General features: G+C 49.1%; 1 protein-coding gene across 4 annotated transcripts in view; it reads right to left on the bottom strand.

The window, feature by feature from the left end:
• CAPZB (capping actin protein of muscle Z-line subunit beta) overlaps nucleotides 1-16971 on the bottom strand; it is a 64080-nt gene extending 47109 nt beyond the window's left edge. Inside the window, exons 1-2 of one of the 4 annotated variants that reach the window (XR_014573229.1) lie at nucleotides 16824-16971; nucleotides 35-124 (exon numbers count right to left, since the gene is read on the bottom strand). Coding sequence is in view for 3 of the 4 variants with exons in the window: in XM_083802398.1 (XP_083658524.1) it covers nucleotides 35-142 (108 nt within the window). In the remaining variant the exon portion in view is untranslated. Of the gene's footprint in view, nucleotides 1-34; nucleotides 158-16823 lie in introns of those variants that run through there. The other 3 variants (XM_083802399.1, XM_083802400.1, XM_083802398.1) reach the window with 3 other exon arrangements.
• Between the last annotated feature and the right edge of the window lie 801 nt (nucleotides 16972-17772).

Here is a 17772-nt window from a genome sequence, read left to right as displayed (position 1 = left end):
CGGTCACCATTTGGTTAGAGCATCCGGTACTCACCAAGTCAATGAGGTCACTGAGATTCTTCTCTATCTGCTGCGGAGGCAGACGCCTCATCAAATCCAAGGCACAATCCAGCTGCTGGTCACTCTGCAGAAACAAGAACATCCCTCAGTCACAGTACGTACAGACAAGCACATCACGGTCACAGACGCAACAACTGCAGTGCTCGTCAGCTCCTCTGATATGAGAAATACAGCTTCTAGTTCTAACCAGCAATGTGTTTTATATCAACACAAACAGATTTCAATAAAGTTCAGTTCCATTTGGTCGATGATTATTCATTTGGTATTGCAAATAGTGTGTCATGCCATCAATTTAACACAGTCCTGTTGATGGAGGGGAGTCCAGTTCCCACCAAAAACTGTTTCCAACGCTTGTGCAAATGTTTAGTGAAATGTTTTTCCATGCTACCTCAACAATAAGCAGAGTTAGGGAACTGCAAGTTCCTTTTTCTGAAGCAGTTTTAGTACTTCCTCATCTGCGTTGTGCCATTCAGCTGAAGGTAACCAGTATGCAAGGCAAATTCTGTTCTGACAGAGCTCTCTCCCCCTCCTTCAGCTTTACCAAAAAAAAAGTGAAACATGTAGACAAAGGTATGATCCATAATTTCCTTCTCACTACACAACACAAACCAAAACCTGTCTGTATCTGAGAAATCATCAGCTTTAAATATTTTGAGAAATTGCAGCAACATATCCCAATGGTATTTGTTGCAGCTGACCTTGCGTCCAATTCCACACACGCAAAAAAGCTTAAAATTCATTTCAGAGTTGGAAAAATCCGCAAGACATTATCACAGACACTTGATGAGCAGAGCCATGTTCTTTGCGTAACCTTTAGCTCTCCTTCTCACTAAGGCATAAGAGAGACACTTTCCTGCAAACTTAACAGTACCCCAAAATCCACACATTGCTTTGATCAACATCATCACCCAGCTGAAGCACAGCAAGCTTGTTTTCACCGCTTCTTCCTCTCATTTTTGTTCTCTATTTCTAGCTACCTGTCCACAATGAGCTCAAATTTAATTTCCTACGTTCAGCCAAGCTCTAAAAGTTGTATTTGAGAAAGACTTCAGAAATAAAGCAGTTACGTGATCACACTATTCAAGTAGCATCCCCCCATCGGCGAGCAGCAGTGGGAAGTAGAGCTTCCTGCAATTAATCTGTACCCTGGCAATGAGGGAAGGAGGGATTTCGCAGTTTAGCGGCCATCCATTACGAAAACAGTTCTAAAAAGGCACTGCCCATTCACTATCAAAAGATAAATATTTTACAGACAGCAAGTCAGACAGCCGGCTTGGAAGAGATTGTGTTTATTTCTCATCCAGTTTAAGTTTTAGGACATCCTGTTTGGAAAAAGCTCCAGCTCTACAGATATTTAGGTAGTGACTCTCATCTGCCTGCAAGACTCTCCTGAGTATCGAAGGCTCTGACCTGAAAAGCAGAACGCACCGACGCCAGGAACAGAAGTTACGGCAGTCACCTGCTGCGATTGAAGCAACACACGTTCAACTAACACAAACTCAACCCCATTACTCTTTAAACTTTTGGGTAATGCGACAAGCAAATTCTTGGCCAAAATAAGCCCGAAGTTAATTCCTCTTGGAAAACGACCACAAATCAATTGATGAATTGACTGTCACCACATCCATGGGAAAAAGCAACAGCTGAGTTTTTCAACACCTTTTCCTTATCTCTGTTAGGTGGTCAGTGACTGAAGGTTACCAGGAAGGGACTGAAGTGGGGGTTGAGCTGCCTCCATGCTGCAGTCTCCCCAGGCACCAACAACTAGCCAAGCTTCAAGCTCTGGGCAGTTCACTCCCCTCTGCGCTATGATCCGCGTAGTTAGCAGGGGCAGAAATAGGAAGCCACTCCACATACTGTTCACGAGTGCAGTCACAAATTATTTCCTCTCTCCTTCCACACAGTAAGCAGCCCCCTGCCCAGGAGGGGCCAAACATTTAAGATCAGATGAAGATGAAACATCAATCCAGGCTTGAGTAGAGGCACAACCTACAGGCGTAATTAGAAACTCATGGGAGAAAGCTCCCCAGCGACAGCAACATCTCATTCTTTTCTTCAAAAAGAGGGAAGGGAAAACTCACTATTTTCTACTAACCTTTTAGTCCCCAGGGAAAGACATCATTTAGACGGGCTACGACTGCCCAGCTCCAGCAGCCAAGCCCTGGCAGGGGACCTTTCATACCAAGTATTGTCTTTACCTCCTGCTATCTCTTCCATCAAGGAAGGAAAGCTGGCACACGGTCGCAAGGTCACACTCCGCACTTGGGGATCGTGGGAACACTTACGGAAGTGCTCCATCCTCCTCTGCCAGCTGGGATTGTTTGATAGACAAAAAAAACTAGGGAAAAAACAATGTTAAAAACTACCATTAACCCAGAGTTGGTGTTGAATAAATAGTACGGTAATTTTAAATAAACTACACTGAATGAAGGACTATCTTCTGCATTTGCAGCGTTTTATGGATTAACCAAAAGAATTTGGACTGACCATCTTTATAACGGTACCTTCAGTAACAGCTGTAGGAAGACACAAGCAAGACTGTTTAAGGCACGGATTCTTACAGAGGTTCAGCCATAGCTGGCATAAATGCCTGTGTGCAACCAAAAAAAACCCCACAAAATAGCCAAGCACACACCAACAGTTAGCCTGAATTTTTCTGGTATCAAGGAGGTAAAAGCACAGCTGAGCACCAGGACTCTCCGGTTTTCTTGCAGAGCATTTAAATGGCTTGCCAGCAGACCTCTTAAAGGACTGAAATAAAGGCAGGTTCTGCTCTATTTCTGTGCTTCAGTCTGTGGTTATACAGTCACTTTAATCCAGCATAAATCCACGCTGGCACAACCAGAAAGGTAACACAAAGCACACGCACGGCAGGGCACAGTGCTACCTTTCGGTACTGGATGTATCTGTCATGTTCAACTTCAGAACCAAACGGGTAAATATACCCCTTCGTAGTTTTTGCTCCTTGTTCGTTCAGTGCAGGTGAAGTAAGGTTTTTAAAATTAGGTCTCTGGTTGCATATATCCTTTGGTTTCAACCTCTGTCCCAGCTGGAGTATCTAGGGTACCTGTGGATATTTCAGGGGAATCACAAAGACAGAGGAATTGCATCTAAGGCGTCAAACCCAGCCGCACACACTTCCTGTATTTACGGAGGAAAGAACACTCCCAGGAACGTATTTTTCCTGCAAATTTGACAGTGGCATGTTATTAGAGGTACCCAGGAATCCCACAAAGCCCTTACACAAGCTGTGCAAGAGGAAGGTGTTCTTGGGAAACTCAGGATATGTCTCACCTCACTCCCATTGCCCTAGGCCACTCGTCTCTACGCTGCAACTTCACCTTTTCTGGGTGTGCATTTGCTGAATTCTCACAGTAAATTGCATCCTAAAGACATGGTTTCCCCACAGATCTCCAGACAAAACACGCTACACAACTCTTGCCTTCGGACATGGAGAGGCTTAGAGCCCCCCGCTCGCTGGGAAGGCGATTAGACAGGCCGTCTCTCAGTCTGGAGCGCTCTTGGAGCCAAGCTCTTTGAGGCTGCAGGGCTTAATGAGCTTAGCATTTACGTGATACCAGGACGTTTTCCACCATTCCTCCGTTTCATCCAGCACAGAGCTCCTGTGGAGGAGTAGGGAGTTCAGACAGAAATTCTAAATGAAGTTTTATTACAGCTCAAGTCACTGAAGGATTTAAGAGATCATAGGAATCTCAAAGACTGAAAATATTAGCTTAGATGAAAGCTCCTTAATACATTTCCTCTAAGATATTTGGCTATCTCCAATCTCCACTTAAGCATCTGCTATAGCTTTCCCATGATACTACTGCAGGGCAAAATGTTATAAATCCGTCTCCAGAAGTAGTGATGTTTGTTTAGCTCCCTTTGCCTGTATTCTGCTCTCCCCTTCAGTCTTTTGCAAACACGCTAAGTACGGCAAAGTTAGAAACCCTCTCAAATGGCCCCAGGTCTCCGGTCATTTCAGCACTCTGCACTGAGGCTCAAATAAAAAACAGATAGTGCTGGAAAACATTTATTACACGAATGCGCAGTTGCACAGAGGCACGGTTAGGTGCTTTCTTCATTCCATTCATACTAAAGCAATATTGCTCAAACACTGAGCACGGACAGATGTCATTCAACGCAGAAACCACAAAAGCTCAGGAAGTCACCACAGTTTTGTTTAATTGTTTTGAGAAGGAGCGTGTGTTTGTGCGACAAACCAACGCGCTTCCACTGTCAATGCTTGAAACGGGGGCGGACTACGGCTGTTGTTATTTGTTGTAAGAGCAACGGGCTCTTCTGACCTCACTTTTGTAGGCAGCCACCCTCAGAGAACATGCAGGTTGTCGAGACTGCGTAAGGCAGGCAAAGCACTGCACTTCCTTCTGACCCCCTATAGCTTTAGGGCACGCGGCACAGAGGAGCTGCCACTCGGTGCTCCCCCGGCCGGGGCAGCACAGGCCAACAGCACTGGGCAGCGACAGCTGACCGTGGCCGTGCAACCCTGGATGCGAACCCCGCTGCTCACGCAGCTCTTCCAAGTTCACGGCACCCAAGCCTGCTCAAGCAGACTGAGGGAAGAAATAACTCATTTGCATCGCATTTTACACCGAGCCGTCACCTGATAAACGCAGCTGCTGGAAGCCAGGACTTGTACCCAAAGCCCTTCAAAGACCATGCCACTGGCAGAGCCGGTAGCACCCCACAGGCGCTGTGCTCGGTTTCTCTTCTCAGCAGACAGCAGCAATCCGATGCGCTACCACCTACGAGCAATTTTTGCTTCTCCTTCTAAATATCTCTGCATGAACTTTTCACTATATAAACTTCCCGAAATTCACAGATTGCATTCACAAGTTTTCCCAACTCTCCATTGCGCATTACCTGAGATTTAACCTGTACTCCAGGTTTTAAAAGAGGGTTTACGCAAGGCCTCTGCCCGTTTTAAAGGTTAAGCCACTGCATTTGAAAGCAGGTAAGAGATTTCACTTCAAGCCCCCAGCCTTGTAGTCAGCAGGAATTTGCTTCTCTCTATCAGATTTAATAGGTCAGCAGATTTAATTCCCTGGTCTTCACAGCTTTGTTCTGATGGCTCCTGCTCATTTGCCTACGTTACTGCTGAGCACAAACAGAATTAAGCAGTTTCTTCAAAAAGAAAACCAGACTGGTTTCACTTCTGTATTGTATTTCTACATTAACACCGCCCCGAGCTAACTTCTGAACCAAGAGAAACCAGCAGAAGTAGTTAAGTGCTACTGCAGTGGCAGCTTCTCCTCTCCTAGCCCTTCCTGAGGAATAAAGCACTCAGGCTGCCAAATCATCCCAACCAGACGCGCAAGTGTAACACCACCTCCATGCAAAGCCTTTTCCATGCCTTCTCCAGTCTCTGATGCAACTTTAGAAGAGCTGGATGACCTAAAAAGTACTTCAGAAGCAATGATCAAGGTTAAAAAAAAAAAACACTACATAGAGAGTGAAAACATTTGCTATTTGGGCAGGGGTGCCCGTGTTTGTTTTTTTTTTTTTTTAATCAGCTGAATATTCTGACTTGGGGCTGAAATGCCCGCAGCTGAGAAGTTACCCCAACTGCAAGCATAAGCAAGCATCTCAATTTATAGAGAACTGAAATAAAAGATAGAAGCCCAAAGGGACACCAAAAATAAAACATTTGCTTAACTTGTGCAATTTCAAGCAACTGCACATCAGGCCGCTTTGATCGCCGGTCAGCTTACAAGCAAAATACCTTCGTAAATTAATCCAGGGCCAGAAGTATGCAGCCAGCAAATGACTTTTTCTTCTTCCTTTTATGTTGCAGACATACCCCAGGTTGTAAATCATTATTTCCTGTCAGTTCTCCCAACAGGAATGTCTGACTAATGGTACAGCTTTGTGGAACTCAATAAGTGCTCAATTTATTACAATTTTTTTAATTGAAACAGATGAACAGCTTCCCACCCTGCTCCTTGCCAACCTGCAGAGCTCAGAATGCAGAAGACTCCTTTTTCAAATTACAGAACAGAACAGTGTTACTGCTAGAAGCTTCAGCAAAGGGTTGAATTATTGTAACCGTGGGTAATAAAAGCCCAAGAGTATGTTAAGTGCAGGATTCCCCTCCTGGCTCCCAGCACAACAGGCTGCCAGCGTTCACTTCCTCAGATATTAGATGGAAGGGGAGTAACTCCATACGATGCATGAAGCCCAGACAAGTTCTGCATTCATGTTTCCATCAACCGCACCTTCTCCTTGCGATCTGTTTTCCTACATGCTTTTTCCCTCGGCTGTTAACCCTCTTCTGGCAGATCCTATCTAAAGCCACTTGCAATATTCCCGTGAATCAGGGATTCCCGACAGCAAGGTGAACTAGTGGGAGTAACGCCCACAGCACAGTTAAGAAGTAATCAAGTGCAGTAAAAGCTGAAGATTTATTACTATCCATGATGTAGCATAAGATCAAAGATCATTGAAAGAACACGATGCTGATGCAGACAAAGTCTCCTTCTCAAACTACTCCTAGCCTGGCCCTCTCTGGTCAGAATGTTTTCCAGGGCTTTTACCTTCTGACAATTACGGCCATGTCAGATCTGTACCAACAGTTAGCTCGATTTGCTATTACATTGCTGCTGTGGTCAAGACGAAACAAGACAGACTGGCTGCTGAGAATGCCCGTTCCACAGACTCCAAATGAGAAGGACTAAAGGTTAGAATAAAAGCAAGAAGTGATGGCTAGCAATATTTTAGCGAAATCTGCTGTACTTGGTCACCAATGTCATCTGCATTTACTTACAGAGCACTGCACAAGTCATACCACAGCCTTTACATCAGCGACTCCTTTTCAGAGACGTTCTCCTGCAGAATACACTGCCTTTATTTACGCTGCTCTCCCTTTTAGAAGATTTGAGCATGCCATGAAGAAGCAGTACTAGTGCTAATGTATGACCAAAAACACATTCAAGGCTGGTTTTCTAAATTCAGGTCTCTGCCGTACACACCAACAGATCCTTGTCAAAGAGCTTGTCAAAAAATGAGAGGTCTGCTTTGACCAGTTTTTGTTCTGCCCCGGTCCAGAAATTTAAGCCGTGCTAATCTCAGCAAGGCTCACAAGGGATCCCTGCAGGACCTCTGTAAAGAGGAGAAGAGTAACTTAGACGTCTGCTCCAAAGAGTCGCACGGGGAACTAAAATAATCTACGGGAAGGAGAGCAAATGAGTCAGCTTAAGTTTCATTGCCACCAGCATGCTGATGACATCGGATACTTATCACTATTTCAGGCTGACAGCACACCTAAGGCAAGTCCTAGACAGATGAAGCGAGTGGCCATGGTCATCTAGGAGCAGCCACTGAAGAATCTCCTCCTGCACTCAAGCTCTTCAAAGCTCGCAGCCAGCATTCTCCTAAGCCCTCATTTGTTTCTCTACCTTTGAGCTGATGCTTCCAAGTGTCTTTTGAATCCTGTTTTGTGTTGGACTTCATCACTCTGACCTCCAAATCAAGCGAGCACTGTTCAGCATCCATGGAACGCTACCCAACACCCCTGCACAACCTCCGAAGCAGTTACCGAGTGGATTATGATACACTGACGGCATTTCTGTCCAGTAGCTTCAGAATAAACCAGAGCCCATCGCACTACTTCACTAAGAGGCTCAGTCTCGTGGAACAACTATTTGTCAAACGATGTTACGTCAACTGAGAAAAAACTAGCAACCTCGACAGCGTGGAGCAGGCCATTACGCTGTAATTCACTATTTGCTGTAGAGGCAGGAACTCAGCATTGCCTGGGGTACTTCTGCAGCCGATTTACACTCCTGGGGGCCGTTTGTCCATTTCAGCTCCTGCTAGCGCTTCCACGGGTGTACAGCACACGGTGAAGAAAGCACCGTGCTTGCTCAGCACCTCTCCCCAGCGAGGACATCCTGAAAGGGGTTCAAAACCCACTCGTGCTTTCAAACCTAACTTACCATCTATTGTTTTAGTTCATACAAAGTCCAGGGCAAATTTGTCACCTGTCCAACGGACAGAGGCACCCAGTACTGACAGAAGAGCAGGGTGGACCAGCACCAAGGCTTTCTGGGAACAGGCTATTCGTCTTGACCTTTTGCCACCAGCACTAATGATTTCTGCACTGGTGTTTGTCTTCTGGGTAACAGAAACAATGTTTTATTTATTAAACATGACAATGTAATTTACCAGCTTTCATCTTCTGCCAAGAATTCCTGTGAAGCGTAAAGTTTGCAGAAAGTCACTTCCCAATAAATCATGGCATCGAGTGAATACGCGATCTGTTAGCCCCACATGAAAGAGTAAGATGGGAACGGCAGTAAAATAGCCGCATAGAAAAGCTACTCTGCAAAGCTGCATTGTTAACTAACTTTTAATAAATGGGATTAAAGTCCCTGAAGTTGACTGTCGAGCTGACCAACTATTCCGGGTAGCATTTAAGAAATTTAATTAGGCTACTGTTAGTGCAAAACAGTTGTGGTTATTTTTTTCCCCCCAGTTTAAGTCTGGGTTTAACACAGAACCAACATTTTCTTTGTTAGATATTCCTATAGATACGAACTCTTAGCCAAACAAAAGGAAAAGCAAAGCTGTTACAGCAGAGCCCTGAGACACAAGAAGCTGTCCTGATCTTGCAGCTACTTCGCGAGGAAGCTTGTACATCTGTCTGAGAGCTTCACTATCAGAATAGCCGTTGGGCTGGGCACAAGTACGCACATACCCCAACAGGCAGACACCCAGACTGCTGCTCGGCGGAACCACTCAGCATTACTTGATGCATCGAGTAGCTCAGGATGCCTCTAGATACTTCCTTGCCACTTAAGTCAGCACCACACTTTACTCACTTTGTCGCTCTGCAAACACTTTGGCGTGCACTAAGGGGCTGTGCAGGCGAGTAAATCTTGCGTTCTAAGGACCTCTGAAGCCACCTCCCAACGGGCCTCCTGCCCCCGGCTGCGTGCTCACGTGGACTCACACCAGAGGCAGGATCACTGCTGCGCAGCCAGCAGAGCTCCTGCAGCACCTGCGACAGGAAATCGTTGACAGGATCTTCTGCCTGACCTTGTCAGCTCTTTGCAGAAACTTCTGTTACCTCCGTAAGATCGCATCACACAGCTCTCAGCTCCAGCCCTGCAGATGTATCCCAAGTTACTGATTAATGCTCCCTCGTCGCCATCCTCCCACTTCATCCTCGCTGTAAACCTACTGCTCCTGACCGCCAGCGTCAGCTCGGCCTCTGAAATACGCTAACAGGAGGTCTGCAACGGCTCCCCAGCCCCACGACCTGTTTCTCATCCACAGTGTCCTGCCTTCCATCCAAATATGACTGAGGAAGTGCCCAAATCAGTCTTTAGAGACGGACTGCTTTATTTTTACTGGGGTCTGCCGGGTACCCTTGGCAAAGGCTGCCCAGAACTTGAGCTCAGTTCCACCAGGCCACCCAGGTTCTGGGAGTGGGAGGTACAGCAGCGTGCTGCAAGGAAGTACAAACAGCAGCAACTGAGACAACTCTGCAGGAAAACAGAAGCTGCCAGCACTTGGAATTGAAGGAGCTCTGCGTTACAGCCTGTGCTGTTATCAGGAGATTCCTAAATATGAAATCCCACCGGGCGCTACAGCCCGTTTTCCAGAGGGCAGCCTCGAGGTACCAGACCTTGGGAGCTCTCAGAGACCTTGGGAGCTCTCAGAGGAGCCACTTGTTTCCATTCCGTCAGGGAATACCTGGGGCTGAGCGCACGGGGCATTCACACCGGGCAACTTCAGATGCGTGTGGTTACACAGGAAGTTCCTCAATTTCATTTTTGTCAAGCTCAGCACTGCTCACTACAAACACAACAGCTCTTGAGATTCAACGCTGCCGTTTGTCATCCTGACCATACTGCACTGTTTGCGATGCGGTGTTTGTGATGCTTGCTTTTATCCTGGGAACACCGGATAATCTTTTCCAAATGCTCTTTTAGCCTACGCGCTTGCTTGTTTCTGAATCAACGTAGCCAGTACCAGAAGAGGAACTGCTCAATCCAAACGGTGAATTCTGCTCCTGCAGGAACAGCCCAGTTCGGTGAGTTGTTCCCAGTTGTCTGCGTTCTCCTTCCAGTCAACTGCAACCTAGATTTTTTCCATACAAGAATTCACTAACATCAAAACCATTTGGGAAAGCGCACGTTATCACAGCAGCCGGGAGGCGTATTCTCTGGCAGCAAGGTGGCCGCAGACGCAGCCACGCTTACTGACAGCCTAACGCGAATGTTTGAGACCATCGGTGCACGCCGGGCTGCTTGCGGCGCCCCGCTCCGCCACCCCGTGCACGGGTTGGCACAACACAAGCTCAGCGCTTTCCAGCGCCCCCAGGCCTGGTAGCCAGGGTTGTAAATTCATGAGATAACTCTGGCAAGTAACTGGATGCCTGGCAAGGCAGAGAGGAGCCAGGGAGAGGTTATCTAGTTAGCCCTCATCCCTCCATGTTCTCCGATTGCCTAAAAGGTCAGAAAAGTAGGTCAACATGCCTTTTGCTCGCGTCTAGCAAGACGTACCTTGAGGATTACACCACAAAGCTTGCAGGACAGTTCAGTTTCATCCAAGGGATTCGGTGATAAGAATTTCAAGTTTAAAACTAGGAAGCTGATGGTTTTGCATGCACATTGCCTTAACATTATCCCATCTCCACCTAACAAGACATCCACGTTCCCTGGCATTCCTTCCCTTACTCTTTACTCCTATGCTTGCCCACTCTTTCTGTCCTTTTATGTTCTCCTTGCTGTTTATGAACACACCTGACCTACCCTCGAGCCAGAGCTGCAGACAGACAGCGTGCAATTCAACAATGCGATGCTTTTCCAAGCTTTTTAAGTTAAGTAGCAGAGACAGGTTATAACGGAGCAGTGTTTCACCCAACACACATTTGCCAATTCCAATCCATGTCAGATTTCTCCCTCAGTTTAGGATGAGGTTCTCAGTTACTCCATCTGGCCAATTTTTACCTTACCATGCTCTCAAACAGCTCCACCTGTACCAATGGCTACGTCAAACTGTATTTGATTGTCTAGTGGAGCACTGTCACTGCTGAGCCAACATCACATATATCCACAGCATCGCACCCAAAAAAGTCTCCATAACAACCCCTAAGTTAGCACAGTGATAGCACTCAGTGAATAAACACAGTTTTAAACTGCTGCAGTCACCATGATGTAGCCGATATTTTACCTCATTCCACCATTTCACAGCTTTCTCATCCTTCGAATTAATTTACAAAAAGCCATCTCTCATTTCCTGAGCCCGGTTCAAATTGCCAGCACAGGCTCTCAGGCAGCCACCAACCACCTCTGCTGGTGGTTTGAGCTTTTTTTAAATCCCAACATTTACCAAAGCAAAAAGGGGAAGGCACTTCCAAGCTCAGCGCTTTGTCAAACAGAGAAGACAAAGCGTCACACGAAGGAATACAAATAAAGTTCCCTGAGAGAATAAAGAATGCGTTATTTATGGTGTGGTGGGTTGGTGGCTTAAGGCAACCACTAAGCTTATGTCTTCAGTGCATCCTCAACCCTTTTCCCTTCCAGGTAAAATCCTCTTAAGCGCTGTTTTCATTCTTGTCTAGCTGATACCGCTAAGTTGCTGGAACATGGGTTCTGCTTTCACCCAGGCTGCTCACCCTGCAACAAGGACATGCTGGAAATTCCACCTCGGTCCACTGGGAAAGGAGTCAGCTCCGCTTTCTGTAACAAAACGACCCGGAGGGCATCCATCCTCTTCACGCTCAGAGCAGCAGCAAGGACCCGCTCTGCAGCACAGCTCAAACACAAACGTCCTGAGGGTTTAAAGCGGGAGGCAGGACTCCGAAACCAAGCCCGCGATGAAAAATAACACAGGTGACACTGGTGGAATATAAAGCAGGAAGGTTCAATTTGCATGGAGGAGGAACAAAGTAGGTAGTTTATGAGAAGTGCCTGCAAATACATCCTGCAATTCTTCAGCCCGACTTGGAAGCGGTGGCACAAAGAGCACAAGCTCGCAGCACGCTGTGTGTTTTCGTTCTCAATCCTAAGAGAGGAAGGCAGGGCCAAAGAACAGCACCAGATAATACCAGAAAATGTGTCTTACTGGTGGATACCACAGCTCAGGCCACCGTTCTAGGAAGCCTAGCACCAAATACTATCTAACGCAATTAAACTAATTCTAAATAAAACCTTTTTTTGGGGCAATCACAAAAAAAGTGAGATGTCATTTCTGATTCTGTAACTCAAAGTTTTGTTGCACCTAAAAATCCAGATAGCAGATTAGATTGCTGTTGCGTTTGGCATTACCCAGACAGCACCTACCGTGGAAAACTACAACTTTATAATTAGGAAACGAGCAGAGCAGCTTTCTCAAGCATTCTCCATTTTCTTCCCGTAACAAATCCTCCCAGCTCAACAAAGGGGGAAATCTCTTCGAAACTTGCTCAACCAGCGTTCACCCCTGTGCCCCGTAAAGGAAATTCAAAAGCAAGCAGCTCTCCTGCTACGTGCGGGGGAGCTCCCACTCCCCAGGAGAACCCCTCTGGAAGGGTCTGTCCCACCCTGCCTTAGGACCCATGACGAGAAGCGGGTGTCAGCTGCCGGCTCGGGTCCCGGGGACAGGAACCCGCCATTAGCCAGCTCAGGTAAGCCCCCGGAGCTGTGTGTTCTCCACGTGCACTGCACATTTCAGTCCAGTCCTCATCAGGCATCCGCTCAGAGCATTTGCTCGATTTTCACATCAGTGTCGACACAAAAACCTCGTACGTGGGCTATCAGGCACTTAGCCAGGCGTTACAGAAACGACGAAGAAAAAATACTTAACATGGCCACGCGCTTCCATTGCATTGGACCGAATTCCTGACATTTATGTACAAATTAGGGAAGTTTTTTTTTAATTGACATAACCCATCAGCAACCGAAACCTGTGCTAGAGCATAGCTAAAGAGACCGGGAAGCCGGGGAAAGGCTCAGGGTGCTCAGATGGACTCACTGCTCCTTCACACCGCGTGGATTTTACCTATAATGGAAAAGCAAATTTGAAAGCCCGTGTTTTAAAGTGAGATTTTTTCCCCCCCCATCTTCCTGGAAATGGCAAAGGATTAGGAGACGTGGGAAAGTTCAGAAAAATACAAGTTAGGGATCTTGCCCACTGGGGGGGGAGAGAGACAGAGGTTTGGCTGGGGCTTTCCAAACTCCTCAGAACTCCTTGCACAAATCACTAGGAAAGGGGGAAATCATAGCGCACATCAAGTGAATAAGAACACGTACATAAACAGAGGACCAACACGATTTTGATCATCTTCAACTTTTGTAATTGCGTCCTTCGTCTGGAAAAAAAAAGCTCTTAAACATCACATTGTAGAGAAGTGGGGCGGAGAACCGGGCTTAGCACAGACCTAAACTGCTCGTGCTGCTCGGAATTTCATGCCTCTCCAGTAAAACTGCCAGCTCCTCAGCAGGCACTGAACCATCTTTCAGATGAAACAAAACTTGAGGAAACATGACCGCAACGTGCACCAGCGCAATGGGAAAAGGAAAATAATCGCCTCCCCATAAGTTTATTTAGCAGAGTAAGGAACCATCTGGACTTGACCAAGCGTACCTCCAAAGCAGCAAAAGGCACCGGCACTCGCCAGTGAAGTCTTCAGAAGCAGCCAGGCAAAGGCAAACAGGAGAGCGCTGCCCAGCTGCACACCTCCCCAGGTCCATCGGATATCCTGCACGCGTGAAATTCAGCTGAGAGAGACGGCTGACAACCGTAGAACTAGAAATGGAAGACAGCAGCAACGTGGCCTTCCCAAACCGTCCTCTCTCTATTCAGCTACAGCAACAACTACTAAAAACAGTAATTCAAAAGAGGTGAACTGTACTTTGCTTTTGTTTTACTCCCAGCTGTCAACTAGTGAGATACACGCATACGTGTTTTCCATGCGAGGAAATCCCATTTGAACAACTTCAGCTTGAGGATGGTTTTCTTCTAACAAACCAAGGTGCAAGATGAAGCATCGCTGCAGCAGCAGCATTCCCTATCCCAACAACATCCTCTGACTTGATTACTTTGGGAATTTACCTTGTAAGACAACATTTAGCTAAGCTCATACACTTGCCTAATAAAACGTGGACTCTATGAAATAGCTTCAGTTGACGTTTCTCTGAAGGCACGAGGTGCAAAGGACTTGGAGCGGACACTGAAAACCTGCCCTGAGCTCTTATGCCACGCATGAAAGCTTCAAAAGCGACACAACTGGCTTCGAAGGGGCAGACTCCGTGCTCAAAGAGCTGTCCTCAAGTGCTCAGTGTTCAGTTCCACAAGTCATTCAGTATTGTTTTGGTAGCACCTGCACAAAACCAAGGTATTTATGAAGCTGCAGTGTGCTTGCCCGAGACAAAGATCCCCTACATTGAAAACATAAATTACTCTGAACAACGTGCAAAGAGAGCGCGCTAAATGTCACTGTCACCTCTTGCATCGTTGGCTGCGCTTCGGTGATTTTCAGCTGCCTCACACATTCTGAGCAAGTGATGGGAAGCTACACCAGACAATTTGTATCTGTGGTTGATTAAACTGTAAGTTTTGCTAAGACTGTCTGCCTTCTCCTGAAGAGCCGCATAGCGCAAGAAATACTCGCAAATATTTTACATAACCTGGAAAGGAAGATTTGTATTTTCACAAAGCGTAACTGGATTCCATCCATTGCTAACCCTCAATTCCAGAAGTCAGCACTGTCTCAAGTCCTGCTTTGCCCTGAGCAGTGCATTCAGTTTATTTTTAGCTCAAGAGACAGCACCTACCCGGACGGTTTGTGAGCTTCACACATTGCCCTGCCCCATCTCAGCGAGCACCTGACTGAAATGCCAGCGCTCCTGACATCTTAAACTCACCAGCAGCAATTCAGATTTGAGAGAGGCTTAAATGACTGCACGGAGGAGACAACAGTTCCCCTGCCTGCTCTACCCTGCTATTGGAAAACCTACAGCACCAAGGTAGTGTTTGACACGATGCCCTGAACCATGGCAGCTTCTCCCAGCTGCTCCAAGACTGGCTGCAGCCTGCGGTGCCGGGGCTGTTTCAGTCCTGACGCGGAGCATCTGAAAGCGCTGACTTTTTGTACCCACCAACAGGAAAGACCCTTGGAACGCTCTGAACACTGGGTGGGAACTGAAGCTGGAACCGGGAGCCGCAACTGTACTGCCTGCATAACATTGGCTCTGAGGGGCGGTAAGGTTTGGAGCCACGGGCACAGCTCATTTGCCTCTTGTCACCAAGACCAGCGATTTGGTCTAGACCCAGACAAACCACACTGCAGCTGCCCCACTCCGCGAGCGAGTCTTCAGGCCCCACAACACTTGTGTAATGTGTTGTCTGCCACACGGCCGTACCCAAAGCCCACCCAGCAGCTGAGACTTGCGCAGTGTTGGCAGTCCTGGTCAGAGCTCCCCACGCCCACCACTCTCCATTACTGAAAAAATCAGCAGACAGCATAAGCCTAAAGCATTCACAAAACTTCTGAGGGGTTTGTGTTCTGCCTCCTCACAAAGAGGGATAGGGCCGCACCTAAACCCCAGCTGAATTGTTCTAACAGCATGCTTTTGCATCCCCTTAGAAGAGAAGCTTGTATCACCACTGCCATTTTACAGGAAGCCTGCTTGTTTTCCTTGAATTCTTTTCCTGGGAAGATTTCTGCCATGGCAGAAGTCAGGACAGTTTGTCAGAATCCTGACAGCAAATTCTGCCGTCAGGTCTCAGGCACAAGGCCTTCAGGCATCTTGATTTAAAGTTGTGCAGGACAATCAAGGTGCTCCACCCTGTGAGTCGCACACTCAGCTGTCAGGTACAGCATTTGCTCAGGAAGAACAGAACCTTAGGCATTCCTCACCTTTCACTTGAAACTAAAGAGCTTCATCTTGCACAGCGCAGGGGGTACGATCACTGTGATCTCCGGTTTCAAAGAAAAAAATAAAGCATTGCCTCTGAAATTCTCATGGTGAAAAATAAGAATAGAGTCGTTTACTGCACCAGCCTTTATACTGCCGGATAACCGGGCACGGTGACTTTTAAGTCAAACTGTGTTTGAACGTTCTCAAAAACTTAGGTTGAACCACTTAACCCACAGATTTCTGAGCAGCACAAAGTCCTTCAGCAATACCAAGCGAAGGATCCCACCCCGGGGGTTACACGGCGTGCAGCGGGCCCCAGAGAAGCACGCACCCCTCTGGGCAGAGCCTAGCACGCCCGGGTCGGCCCCCGCCCTCCTTGCCGGACGCCCTCAGAGCCAGCCAAGCCTGCCGGGACCGCAGCCCCCTTCGCACCCGGCACCGAAGCGAAATTGCAAGGCTGCCCCTTGGCCCGATCCGTTCAGCAAACACTGCGCGACCGAGACCGCGCTCAGCGGCCTCAAAACCGCCGGGCTCCCGGCCGAGAACCCCCAAGCTCCCAGCGGCGCCCAGACGCAGCGCTCAGCGCCGCACCACCACCCGCTCCCCCCGGGGCTCCCCCCGGGGCTCCCCCCCAGCCCGCAGCCCCCACCGGAGCTCGGCAGCGCGGCCCGGCCACCTCGCGGCTGCCCACCGGAGGCTCCCGACCCGCGGCAAGCGGGGCCTCGAGCGCCTTGAGGCCCGCCCGCGGGGGAGCCGCTCCCTTGCGGCCGCCAACCGGACGGGCCGGGGCCCGGCCCCGGGGAAGCCCCGGGAGGGGCCCGCCGCCGCCTCCCGGCCCCCGCCGGCCTGCCGGCCTCCACCCCCCGACCCCCACAGCCGCCGCCCGGGGCTCACCATGGCGGCTGGGCTCGGCGGGGCTGCGCTGGGCGGTAGCGACGGCGGCGCCTCCCGGTTCCCCTCCGCTCTCCGTCCGAGGCAGGCCGCGGCCCCTTCCACTTCCGCCGTTGCCTAGGAGTGAACATCCGGGTCAGCGCCGCGCGCCGGCCCCGCCCCCTCCGCCGCTCCCGCCCAGCCAATCAGCGCGCGGCTCGCCAGGCATCGCCAAGTATGGAGCGCCGCGCGCCAACGGGGCGGGGAGGGGCGGCGGGGAGGGAGGGGGCGGGGGGAAGCCGGGAGGGAGCAGCGCGAGGGCGCGACCAATGGCAGCGCGGGAACGAGGCCGGGAGGAGGCGGCCAATCGGCGGCGGCGGAGGAGGGGGTGGGCGGGGCCGCGGTCCGCGTGATGGCGCGCCGGCGCGCCGGCCCTGGCGGGCAAAGCCCCAGCCGGCAAAGCCCCAGCCCCAGCCCCAGCCGCCCTTGGCCTCGGGGTAAAGGCAGAGCGCTTGGAGGGGCGTCGCTTCTGTGAACTCGCAGGCCTCGCCCTCGCACCCCAGCGCGACTCGTGCCGCCGGTCACACCTCGGTTTCCTTAGCCCCCAAGCGCTGGGGAGAACCGGCCGGCCGCTGGGTACCGAGCGACATCGCTGGTTTATCTGAGCGGCGGGTGTTCGGCCTTCTCGGGGAGCTGAGCCTTTGATTCGGCAAAGCGTGTAGGTGCCTGCTGGAAGGTAAGCAGGTGCTTACACATTTTGATGACTTCAGGGCTTGGGCAGCTGTGTTACAGATCTCAAACGCGAGATAAAAATCAGCAAATCTGGGTGTATGCACAAATAAAACATGTTTGCTTTTCTCAGGCTGTTCCAGGAAGAAATACATTTTTTTTCCCTAATGTGCTCACTGACATTTCAATGATCTCAGATAAAACCGATCCCGATGCCAGACTCAATACTTACACTCCCCAGTCA

This window comes from Anser anser (genome assembly GCF_964211835.1).
Source record: "Anser anser genome assembly, chromosome: 17".
Lineage (NCBI taxonomy): Eukaryota > Metazoa > Chordata > Aves > Anseriformes > Anatidae > Anser > Anser anser.
This window is presented reverse-complemented; position numbering and strand designations above follow the sequence as displayed.